Consider the following 11,931-nt stretch of genomic DNA (forward strand, 5'->3'; position numbering starts at 1 on the left):
TCAGTTTATAGAAATTCAATTTATTTGTTGAAGTTTAATTTCAGTGTCCATATTTTAATGCTGTCTTTTGTCCCTTTCACAAACAAGTGATCTTTTATGTGTTTAATGTGAAATACTGATATTTCTCCATTTTCAGGACTTTGTATCATGCAGGGAAAATGTAAAATGATTGATACAAATTAATTTGTAAAGTAGAATATAGAACAAAAAACAATGTTTAAAATTGATATGAAAAAACATAATCAACTTGGTGCTATCAGCCTGAAAACAATGAGCGCTGTAGGATTTTGTACAGCTGCTCAACCAGCTCCAGTCACTGTGGGTCTCTAGCACAATAATAAACAGCAGAATCTTCAGTCTTCAGACTGTTCATCTGCAGATACACCTGCTGTCTGCTGTTGTCTCTGGAGATGGTAAACCGGCCTTGAACTGACTGAGAGTAGTATTTGCTGCTACCACCGTTACCATTCCAGGCGACCCACTCCAGTCCTTTTCCTGGAGCCTGTCTGACCCAGGCCATATGATAGCTGCTGAGTGAAAATCCAGAGGCTGTACAGATCAGTCTGTGTGATTCTCCAGGCCTTTTAACCACTGGTTCAGATTCTGTCAGAGACTGACCATCAACACCTGTCAAGAAAAACAAGAAAATAGTCACTTATTGTAAGTTTGTAACTTTTTGAAGAAAAATTTTACTCAAGACCTTCATCTTCACCTGCCCAGCAGATAGTTAAGAGCAGCAGTCCTGTCCTATAGTCCATCATGTTACACTGTGTGTCCACTGTCCTCTGTCCTCCTCTCTGCAGTCACATAAGTAGAGCTGGAAGATAACAGAGTTTTGCATTGACTCCTCCTTTTTGATGGAACAGTGTTCTCTGTTCATCCCTCCTCTAAACTGATTTTCAATTCAAGGCTTTTTCCTACTAACCATGTTTTGTGTGTTATTTTAATAATCATCTCTCTGTATCTTGCTGCTATAATTTGTTTATCAATTTGTTTTTTGGACATTTGTTTAACCGTATAAAACTCTTTTTTACAACACATAGTTACAAAGTGGTTCACACACGAAACAGTAAAAAAATGAGGTCAAAATAGATTGCAATATAAACACAACAATGAGAGACACACTGAAAAAAAAGACTTTTTGGCCCTGTAATTACTACCTCAATTATTTTTATAAATTTTAAAAGAAATTACCATTTCAGTGCTTTTACTTTAAAATATCACCTTTTACTTAATGTGTTACTTGGTGTTAGTTTGTAATTATGTATCCTCATTTTTATAAGTAAATGTTAGCATTCACACCAAGTAATATCTACTAAACTATTGTATTGAATGTACAACATGACACAACAAAGTAAAAAGTAAAATGTAAAATGCGCGTACTCAGGGGGTGACGTCAGAGGAGATTTAGCGCTCTTTTCTTCAGCGAGACAACGGAACAGCAGAAACTGGACAAGGACGGCTGAGTTTCACCTGAGGAGAGAAACTTCATGGACGGGAGCCATTAGGGTAGGTAATATGTTTAATTCATGTTCTACGTTGCTGTTGAGCCTTCGGTCAAGTCTGTGTTTGAGTTGTGAATACTGAAGAGTGACGTGAACTGGTCAGTTTAGCGTGCTAGCTAGTTAGGCTATCATGCTAGCTAACCTGGGACAGCATTACATACATGGCTCACAGCTATGTTTTGTTACAGGGTTCTCCCTGGAAAAGTTGTTAGCCTGAGGACGCGGTGCTCGACCGACTGCGCTCCGTCGACGTGGGGGGGCAAATTACTCCACTTATATAAATAAGCCCACTTCTGCCACACAGGTGCTGTGCTGTGCTGAGTCAAGCACACAGCGCGCTTTCCCTCGGACATCCTCAAGTGCAGCCGAGGTCCAATGAGGAAAACGTGACAAGACAGGGAGTCATAGCTGAGCAGCAACAAGCACACTCTGGTCATGAGCTAACAAATATCCCTTATGTGGTGGAATTAGTGACTTTAGAGCGAGTCAAATGCACTTATTATTTAGTCATTTTGTCACTATCATATTCTGACATATTTTTACAGTAATTTATATTTCTTTCATCAGTTTTAATCTGGTCTCTTATGTCTCTATCTATCCAATGCGGTGTCCTTGATGATGAAGGCTATGGGCATGAAACAAGGTGCCAGTACTGTGTTGAGTTTGTGTCAGAGATCAACATGACCAGGCCTGCTGTGTACCTCAGTATTAACCTTATGTTGACTTGTTTATGTGATGTTTTTTTGTGTGGGGATAAAACATGCTAACCATATGAAGATTTAAGCCAAATTCAGATTTAATGTTGTGTTCATGTTTTAACATAATTTCTCTATATATTTCACAGAATATTAAAGGACGTCAACTCTCAGCAAGTTGACCTCAACAGTTGACACAAGGTAAAATCAACTTAGTACTGTTATAGGTTTAACTTGACATTTGAAGTCTTAGAAAAACACCCTGATCCATTTTGAAGGCCGTAGTTTGTGCTGCTCAATAGTACATTATACCGGGGGGCGACCGTGGCACATGGACAATAGCTAACATTTTACTTCTATTTGTATATGCAATTACATTCTCTTTAATAAATTCACTTCTGTTTAACAGCAACATGTTGAGGGCAGAAGAGATGTCATCTTCTGCTGCTTGATGGAGTTCCTTGGATCAGTCTGGAGAGGAACTCATCAAAGACTACCAGGTAAATTCAGAAAATTTGGGGTTTTCTGATGATTTTTCTGACCCCTATAAACTTGTCTTTTCTCCAACCTAAATATCTAACTCTAATCTTGGTACATTGATATGTAGGTAAGTTATTAATGCCACTGTGTGTGGGGAAAACCTTTTTAATTCAACAAATAACAGGGACTTTAAGCTGGTACTGTATCTGTTTGAAAACCAAACATTTTACCTGATTCTATTTATTTAAGTTACTTCAGTTTTTATTCAGTTTAAAAAAAGTTTATGTTGAATCAAAAACTCAAAGTTTATCTCATGTGTTCCTCAACACTGAACGCAATTGTGTGTCATTCTTTTTTGTAAAACATAATCAACAGATTGTTTGAAAACTTTAAAGACACTTACTGTTCATAGTCCCCAAGACTACCCTAACCACCTGATCCAGTGTCTTTCTATGAGCATCTTATTCTTTTGTATTATTGTATCTGTAGACTATTAATTGGCAACTTCAACCTAGTGAGCTACTCTTGCATAATAAGGAACTTTATAGAAAATATGTGTGGTCTGTTGACCTCTGATTAACATTTTTTTGACAGAATGTCACCAAAGATGTCTTTGAAGAGGACTCTGTTCAACTTGTCATGAAGATCCTCGTCATCCATGGAAGTGCAACACAGGAAGGCTTCACCGCTGACGATGTGTTGATCGTCATCGAGGGAAAAGAGGTTCTTGATGACTGTCAAAGTGTGGCAAAGGCTTGCCTTCTGCTCATGGGCTTTATCTATGCGTATCCAAGTGTTGTCAAGCAGTACCTGTTGTTTCAAATTAAAAGTGTTTGTTAAATGACTAAGCGTTTGTGTTCTTAAATTTCTTATTGGCAGCACTGATTTAGAAATGTTTTGTGTGGCAATGCCAACCAGATTATATATGTTGGTATTGATGTGTCTGTCACCAGTTAACAAGTAATGGTGCTGTAGTTTAAAAGAAGCTGTTTCATGTTTTGTAGAAGACTTATGTTAAGACAGTTTTATTAAATAAAAGTAGCCCAGTTTAAAAAATGCAACATTCATATTTGAATAGTTGTGTAGAGTAGTAGTAGATAAGATATATTGTGTAAATATTACTTAATATTTCTCAATATAAAAAGTAAAGAAAAGCTAGTTAAATATACATGAAACACCTACTTGATTTTACATTGGTTTTGTAATTAGATGCAAAGGTCGTCTGAGTAAAGATTACTATCAAAGGCTAAGTACATTTTATGTCTAAGGAAGAAATTTGCAAGTAAAAGTTACTTGAATATTTTGGATAAAAAACAATTCTTACTAGTAAGTAAACTTAACTTGAGAATTCCTGAGTAAAAATTACTCAGAATTTCTGTGTGGAAATTGTTACCTAGCTTTTTTCAAGTAAATGTCACTGATTTTTTTTTTTCAGTGAAGACCAGACTGGAGCAAACACAAACATCAAAGGTGTGATCATGAGGAAGATCAGAAATGTAACTCAGGGCAAAGTCATGCAGTGCCTTATATGTAATTAACGGGATCTTTTGTTTATTCTGAATTTTACTTGAAGGGTCCATCAAAGTTAATACATTTATGATAATATCATTCATATTCAGAGAGTTTAGAGACACTTCAACTGAGGTACAGAAAGGTGGACTACCTACAAGTCAGGAGCCTGATGTCATTATTATCCTTGTTTAACTAAGTCACTTGAACACATTTATTTACTTGTCAGATGCTTTTGTTCAATGCAACTTACAAATAATGGATTATTGCCACTGTTAATAAATAGCAGTAATATTAATATCATGAGTTTCAGATCACGTATGAAAATCACCTTACAGGCTTGGTTTGAGAGGCAAACAACATCTCATGTCTCCTAAAGTTATTTGTCCAAGTTGAGATTTTGTGTGATGATAAGAACATGAATTTGTTTTGAGGGAAACTCTGACATCCAACATCTTTTAGCTGTGTGCTGAGTTTTGGCTTGTAGCTTCTACCTCAATACCTGAAGACAATTCAGCTGAATTTATTTCATTGCTTGTAAAATTGATTGTTTAGCAATTAATAAAATGTAATATATATATATATATATATATATATATATATATATATATATATATATATATATATATATATATATATATACACACAATGACATAATGTAATTGTAACCTTTAAGTATTTAAACTGATGTAACAGTGATCTGGTGTTGAAATCATTAGTGGTGTGAGGGCTCCTCCTCTGGTGGCTTCATGTTACAAGTGTTCAGACACTGAGAGGTTTTTGTTCAGGTCTACTGATGGTTTGTGTTATTGTGGCTCTCTGGCACAGTAATACACGGCAGTGTCTTCAGGCTGCACATTCTGTCCAGTTAGAGTCACTGTTTTGCTGGAAGAGTCTAAACTGATACTGAACTTGTTCTTCAGTGAATCTTTGTAGAATGTGGTGGAGCCAACAGCGGCATATCCAATCCATTCCAGTCCTTTCCCTGCAGGCTGTCTGATCCAAGCTGTGCTGTAGCTGCTAAGAGAATAAGAGACCTGACAGGTGATGGTCAGACGTTGATCTGGCTGCACAGTCACAGAGGCTGGCTGTGTCAACTGTTCACATTTTGAGCCTGTTTAAAAAAGAAGATTTGTTGTAACATCATCAAGTTATACAAGAAGAACGACTGACTTCGATAAATCAAGAGAAACTCACATCCAGCTGCCAACAGCAGCAGCAGAGCTACAGACAACATGGTTTATGTTGAAACTGACGAGCTGTGAACTTAACTGACTGACTGATGTGATGTTTTTATAGCTGAGCAACAAGGAAGCTCACTGAGTTTGCATAGAATCAGACATATCAGAATCAGCAACACAGTGAAATTTGTAGACAGTAAGATCACACTGCAGAGTGCAAAGGGTGCTGGAATACATAATGATAAATGTAACAGATTGATTTATATACATGAGGTAGGTGGATATGACAGTATACAGTGTATGCATCGATGCAATCATTTTTGTTAAACTGGTGCCAATAGAAGAGTCTGTTCAGTATTAATATATCTGCAGAGTGATAACATGCGTTGAAATCACCTCTACTTTACATTTGATATTTTCATTTCATGACACACTCAATTATAGCAGTTTGAAAACGTCCCTGCATTCACAGAAATGAAACAACTGTTAGCTTTGTTTTGCTATTGTCATTTGTTAACTCCTTACTGCATTTATTCATGCACTTATTTGCCTACTTACTGGACTTACTGACTGTATATGCGTCAACAGAAATATAGTGACAGCAGCCAGTAACATGTAAATAGTGAAAATGAAGCCTGATGCTGCTGGTTTGCAGATTTGAATCCTAGACTTTTAGTGGCTTCTGTGTTTTCAGATGTTTGAAGACACAGACACAACAGCAGATCTGAATGTGTTCTCTAAGTAACAGGAGAGAGAAACTTGATGCTGACTGCCCTCTGGTGACTTCATAAAAGAAACATTTTTTACTCTCATATTGTGACTCTTTCTATATTCCAAATCATTTGCATATTTTGTTTTCATTTGTATTTGTAGAAGTTACATTTCAGCAATCAGATTGTTGTCTTTGGTCCTTTCATGAACAAGTTATCTTTATCGTGTTTTCATGTGTTTTCATGAATGAGCAGGGAAACGATTAATTTATTGTCGACATAAAACAACTTGTGAAAAATGTATTATAAATGAATTAATAAAAGGTATAAATGTAATGGAAAAAAATAATGAATAATATTCATGCTTGGGTTCTAACAGCCCAGTAACAATGAGCGCTGTAGGATTTTGTACAGCTGCTCAACCAGCTCCAGTCACTGTGGGTCTCTAGCACAATAATAAACAGCAGAATCTTCAGTCTTCAGACTGTTCATCTGCAGATACACCTGCTGTCTGCTGTTGTCTCTGGAGATGGTAAACCGGCCTTTGACTGACTGAGAGTAGTAGATAGAAGAACTACCACTGCTGATATAAGCGATCCACTCCAGTCCTTTTCCAGGAGTCTGTCTGACCCAGTTCATGCTATAGCTGCTGAATGTGAATCCAGATGTTGTACAAGTCAGTCTGTGTGATTCTCCAGGCCTTTTAATCACTGGTTCAGATTCTGTCAGAGTCTGACCATCAACACCTGTCAAGAGAATAGAAAATGTGAAATAAGGTGGTGACACAAAGAAAAGCCATCAAAGACAAAGATCAGTGACTATCTTCACCTGCCCAGCAGATAGTTAAGAGCAGCAGTCCTGTCCTATAGTCCATCATGTTACACTGTGTGTCCACTGTCCTCTGTCCTCCTCTCTGCAGTCACATAAGTAGAGGTGGAAGATAACTGAACTTTGCATTGACTCCTCCTTTTTGACTGATCATTGTCTTCTGTTCAATCTCTCCTCAAAACTTCTTTCATAATATGGCTTTCTCTTAACGAACCATGTTTGTATATTTTTATTTGTTTACATTGTTAACCTGATCTAAGTAAATCAGTAAGTAAAGCTTTATTTGTATAGCATTTTTTTAGATACACGGTTTCAAAGAAAAAAATGAAAGAATTAGGCAAAAATAGATTGCAATTTGAAACACAGATCAATGACAGACAAACCAAACTGGAAAGAAAAAAAAATAGGAAAGAGATCTTTAAAAAGGCTTGCCTATAAAGTTGTGTTTTAGAAGCCTCTTAAAACTGTTCAAAGACTCAGCAGTTTTGATAGTTTGGGGAAGATGATTCCAGAAGGTTGGGGCTAAAACAGCAAAGCCGTGATCACCTTTTGTTTTGCAGTCGGAGCGGGGGATTGATAAAGCCAGAGATTTGAGGATCGGAGTGGTCAAGAGGAAGATCAGAAATGTTACTGGGTGTAACAGAAGTGTCTCTGCTGTAGCTGTTGTTCTTATTAAGAGGATCTTGTAATTTATTCTGAATTTTACATGGAGGGTGCATCAAAGGTATTACATTTATGATCAGAGATCATAATTTAGTGTCAGGGGGGAAACTTTGACATCCAACACTTTTCAGTTGTCTTTTGGCTTGGTAGCTTCTACCTAAGACAAATAAGCTGAACTGATTTTGTTGCTTGTAAACATTAATGTTTAGCAATTTACAAAAGTGTACTCTGGTTTTCATTATGGATATACATAAAATGATGTATCAGTGATTGTAACATCCAGGTATTTAAACTGATGTGAATCATTAGTGGTGTGAGGGCTCCTCCTCTGGTGGCTTCATGTTACAAGTGTTCAGACACTGAGAGGTTTTTGTTCAGGTCTACTGATGGTTTGTGTTATTGTGGCTCTCTGGCACAGTAATACACAGCAGTGTCTTCAGGCTGCACATTCTGTCCAGTTAGAGTCACTGTTTTGCTGGAAGTGTCTAAGTCAATACTGAACTTGTTCTTCAGTGAATCTTTGTAGTATGAACCTCCAGTGTATTTCATTCCAATCCACTCCAGTCCTTTCCCTGCAGGCTGTCTGATCCAAGCTGTGTAGTAGCTGCTAAGAGAATAAGAGACCTGACAGGTGATGGTCAGACGTTGACCTGGCTGCACAGTCACAGAGGCTGGCTGTGTCAACTGTTCACACTTCACACCTGTTAAAAAAGAAGATTTTTTGTAACAAATCATCAAGTTATACTGTAAAAGAAAAACAACTGACTTTGATAAATCAAGAGAAACTCACATCCAGCTGCCAACAGCAGCAGCAGAGCTACAGACAACATGGTTTATGTTGAAACTGAAAAGATATGAGCTTCTGATGCCTTCACTGACTGTCTCATGGAATGTTTTTATAACTGTGTCACAAGGAAAAATACTGAGTTTGCATAGAACCATACAAAAGGCATATAAAGGTGTGTCTACACCTCAGTATCTTCAGATGAGCTACTGTGGTTCAGCTTGAAGTCTGCAATCAACGTCTTTGTTTACCAGAAAATGCTGTTTTGTAATTAACATCTGGAGCTTTTTTCAACGTGCTTTTAAATTATTGTCGCAAATAGTCTTGTCAAAGCCTTGATTCCATATTAAATATGTATTACAAATTAAATCATAACTGAAATCTATATTTGAATAGTGAAAATGAAATGTTCATTTCATAACTCAGTTAAAGTCCTGCTTAATAAGTTCAAATCAGTTCAAATAATGCAATTTTGCTCTCATTTTTTTTATTTATGCATGTATTTTGAGATAAATTTGATGAGTGGCGGATTTGGATGCTATTGTTCTTAAATGTGCAGTGAAGTGAAAGCAAGCGATCTAAATTAATATTTGAATTTGCTGCAGCTGGTTTTTAGACTTTTTAAGGTTTCAGTATTCAAATTTCCGCCATTTGAAGCCACAAACACACAGAGAAATGTGAAGCCTCCAGAAGAAGAAAACTTCTTAGAAACTGAAACCTGAGATATGCAAAAAAAAAAACAGCTGCTGGCATGTGTCCAATAATGTATATGAAAGTGCTCTTTCATATCACAAATAAAAAAGTACAACTTGGACAGTCAAGTGAGTGGACAGTTAAGAATCTGACTTTGAACAGTAATGAAGCTGTCAGATAACTAGTGAACATTCCCCTGTGAAATATAGTGGAGTAGAAGTAGAATTAGCATAAAGAGAAATAATCAAGTATACATGTTTCAAATTCATATTTGAGTAAATGTACTTATATTAGTTACATTCCACCACTAGAACAGGAAACCATTCTTGACCCCGCCCCTTTCTGTCCTCCCCACAGTCCACACAGGTGAATGACGTCCAACAGGTTAACGGCTTGCCCACGAGTGAACCGGCTGTGATGGACATTATTCATGGTGAACAGATGAGGTTAAAGTAGAATCAAACAATAAGCCACAAGAGGCCGTGCTGTACAGTGACTGTAGAATAGCTAATGGCGAAGATTTGGACAGTTCGTGAAGGAGTGCGCCTCTTCTGTCCCCGTGTTCTACTCACACCGAGACAGACATGGTGAGTTTCTATTTTAAATTGACGCTGCAGTTATGTCCCCAGGCGTCCCTCGTACTTCTCTTTTTTACGGTTGTTTCTACCTGTCGTTTTGTTTGTCTCTCACGTGATGGACATGCCAGCTTTTGGTCAGAGCTGCAACATTACGCTAACATTGTTTGCAGCTGCTTGACTCTTTACTGGCTTAATTCACGATGCTAGTAAAATGATTGGTGTTACTAATACGACTCATGATGACTCTGTTGTATTTAAGTGGCCCAGGTAGGCCAGCATGCAGAATAAACTGCTAATCAGCCATCATTCATTTGATTGTTTACACCTGTGCTTTCTGTGACACGTAAACATGTCAAATGTGAATAAGGCCTATTGGTGACGTCACAATACACAGTAGGTCAATGTGGTTAGTAGAACATTGCCACCTGCTGGAAGTGTTTCATAACGAAAATGCACATGACTTGCAAAATCATTTGAAATGTTGCTTTTGTTTTGTTCCAACTGTGATCTCAATATTTATTGAGGAGCTCCTACACCTGGTGTCTAAGCAGGGCTTCCTGTGAGCCACTCTCTGGTGACGCCGTATAGCATCATACGAATTCAAACGACCAGGTACAATGTTGTGTTTGTGTTGTGGTTTGCTGATTTGAAACTGCCTGCCTGCAATTTGTATGTGATGGAATGGAACACATTGTATTGCCCTGCACACCAAATGGATGAACTCAAACAACATGTCTGAGAGGTTTCTCATCATGTTGGTCATACACCTCTTTACAGTTATGAAGCGTTGCTCCAGAGGTCTTCTTTGTTATGTCTTTGGAGTCGGTGTTTGGCAGCAGGGCCTCTAGACGTGTTAGCATTCATTTGATTGCAGCTTATATTATTATTATTATTATTATTATTATTATTATTATTGTCACAATTCACATAGTAGCATACTGTGGTGTGTAAGGTGTTTAAGCCTCGACATGCTTTGATTTGCTGTAGTCCATCCTGTCTTTTCTTTTGAAGCAACAGTAACAGTGAGAGTAGTTCTGAGATCAAGATGCTGTAGCTGGAGTTGGAGTGATGGTGTTTATACTTTGGTATGCTTTCCCCCCCTTCCCTTTAATTTGGTAATTTCATAAAAAAAAATGCATTTTAGAACGTATCTATACATATTCCTCAAGATATGGTGTACATTTTACAGATCATTTGTTTTAATTAATACCCCTCCTCCTGAATAAATTGCCAGTTTATGTGAAAAATAGAGATGGACATTGGTAGAGTAACCTCAGTCTGATCAATAACGCCCACTGTGGACACTGTCTGCAACTAGGCCTGTGTGTGTGTGTGTGTGTGTGTGTGTGTGTGTGTGTGTGTGTGTGTAAGCTTTGAAGATGGCATTAAGATTATGCTGATCATGACATGATAACTGATAACACTGGTCCCTTGTTTTTATTTTTATTTTAAATCTTTAAACTGATATGGCTTCAGAAAGTCCAGAAAGGTCTGGCTGCTCAACAGACTGCTTCTCTCTTGATAACTCTAAGGATAAGGATAAGATATGATGACGTTTACTTTCAGATGAAGATAATGAATAGTTACATCCCAGGTAAAGCTGGCTGCGCATGTATTCTCTTTTCAGCAGTGCACTGTTTCACATTCAGCTCAACACGCTGGGAGCTGCTCAGTACAACCACAGCCGTCTTCTGCTGGCCGCTGGGCAGTGTGTGGTTGTGTACCTCCCCCAGTGGCACTTCAACAGTAGTTGTAGAGAGCGAATAGTTCTCCTATATGTGTGAAGATGTTTGGTCGTTACTTGTCCCTGGTTTATATGGACACATCGAAGGGGTCAAGCAAGGACCCAGGGGGAGGGAGGATGGGAGGGTATGGGGGTGTCAGACAGGGAGGCGCTCTCAGGCAGCCCTCTGGGCATGATGCCCTGCTCCTCTGTTGCTGGTGCCTTGGCACTTAGACTGGCAGCAGCATGCTGTGACTCCATCCCAGCAACAGCGTCACAGATTTGGGCTGGCTGCCAAAGGGTCCCCAGCCAATCAGGGCAGACGCGGTGCCAGATCACTCCAGAGGTAGCCAATTGTAAGCCTGGATGTGATTAGCGTCGTCCCTCCCAGATGTGAATTCCTTTAAACCCACAAGGTACACAAATGCAGACACAAACATGCAGCTCTAACCCAAAGACGGAGTGTGCACACATTTACAGTAACCCTGTGTGTGTGTGTGTGCGTGTGTGTGTGTGTGTGTGTGTGTGTGTGTGGAAAGGAGAAGATATATAAACAGTCTCTGTTTGGGCTTTCAGCTGAAT

The 11,931-nt window shown here is 38.3% G+C and overlaps 1 long non-coding RNA gene and 2 gene segments (V, D, J or C); 1 reads left to right on the forward strand and 2 right to left on the reverse strand.

Moving 5' to 3' along the window:
- Nucleotides 1-313: 313 nt before the first annotated feature.
- On the reverse strand, nt 314-761 carry LOC137885564 (Ig heavy chain V region 6.96-like). The segment is given in 2 exon segments: nt 314-627; nt 713-761. Coding segments are annotated over 2 exon segments (363 nt in total).
- A 674-nt stretch (nt 762-1,435) lies between these two features.
- On the forward strand, nt 1,436-3,574 carry LOC137885685 (uncharacterized). The gene is made up of 5 exons (XR_011104845.1): nt 1,436-1,509; nt 1,810-2,148; nt 2,350-2,401; nt 2,610-2,700; nt 3,275-3,574. It is a non-coding gene; the product is annotated as an uncharacterized lncRNA (long non-coding RNA).
- A 4,393-nt stretch (nt 3,575-7,967) lies between these two features.
- On the reverse strand, nt 7,968-8,401 carry LOC137885565 (Ig heavy chain V region 5A-like). The segment is given in 2 exon segments: nt 7,968-8,272; nt 8,362-8,401. Coding segments are annotated over 2 exon segments (345 nt in total).
- Nucleotides 8,402-11,931: the final 3,530 nt, after the last annotated feature.

This window comes from Cebidichthys violaceus, unplaced genomic scaffold, assembly GCF_023349555.1.
Source record: "Cebidichthys violaceus isolate CVI_PGR_0920_01 unplaced genomic scaffold, fCebVio1.0.p SCAF_40, whole genome shotgun sequence".
Taxonomy (NCBI): domain Eukaryota; kingdom Metazoa; phylum Chordata; class Actinopteri; order Perciformes; family Stichaeidae; genus Cebidichthys; species Cebidichthys violaceus.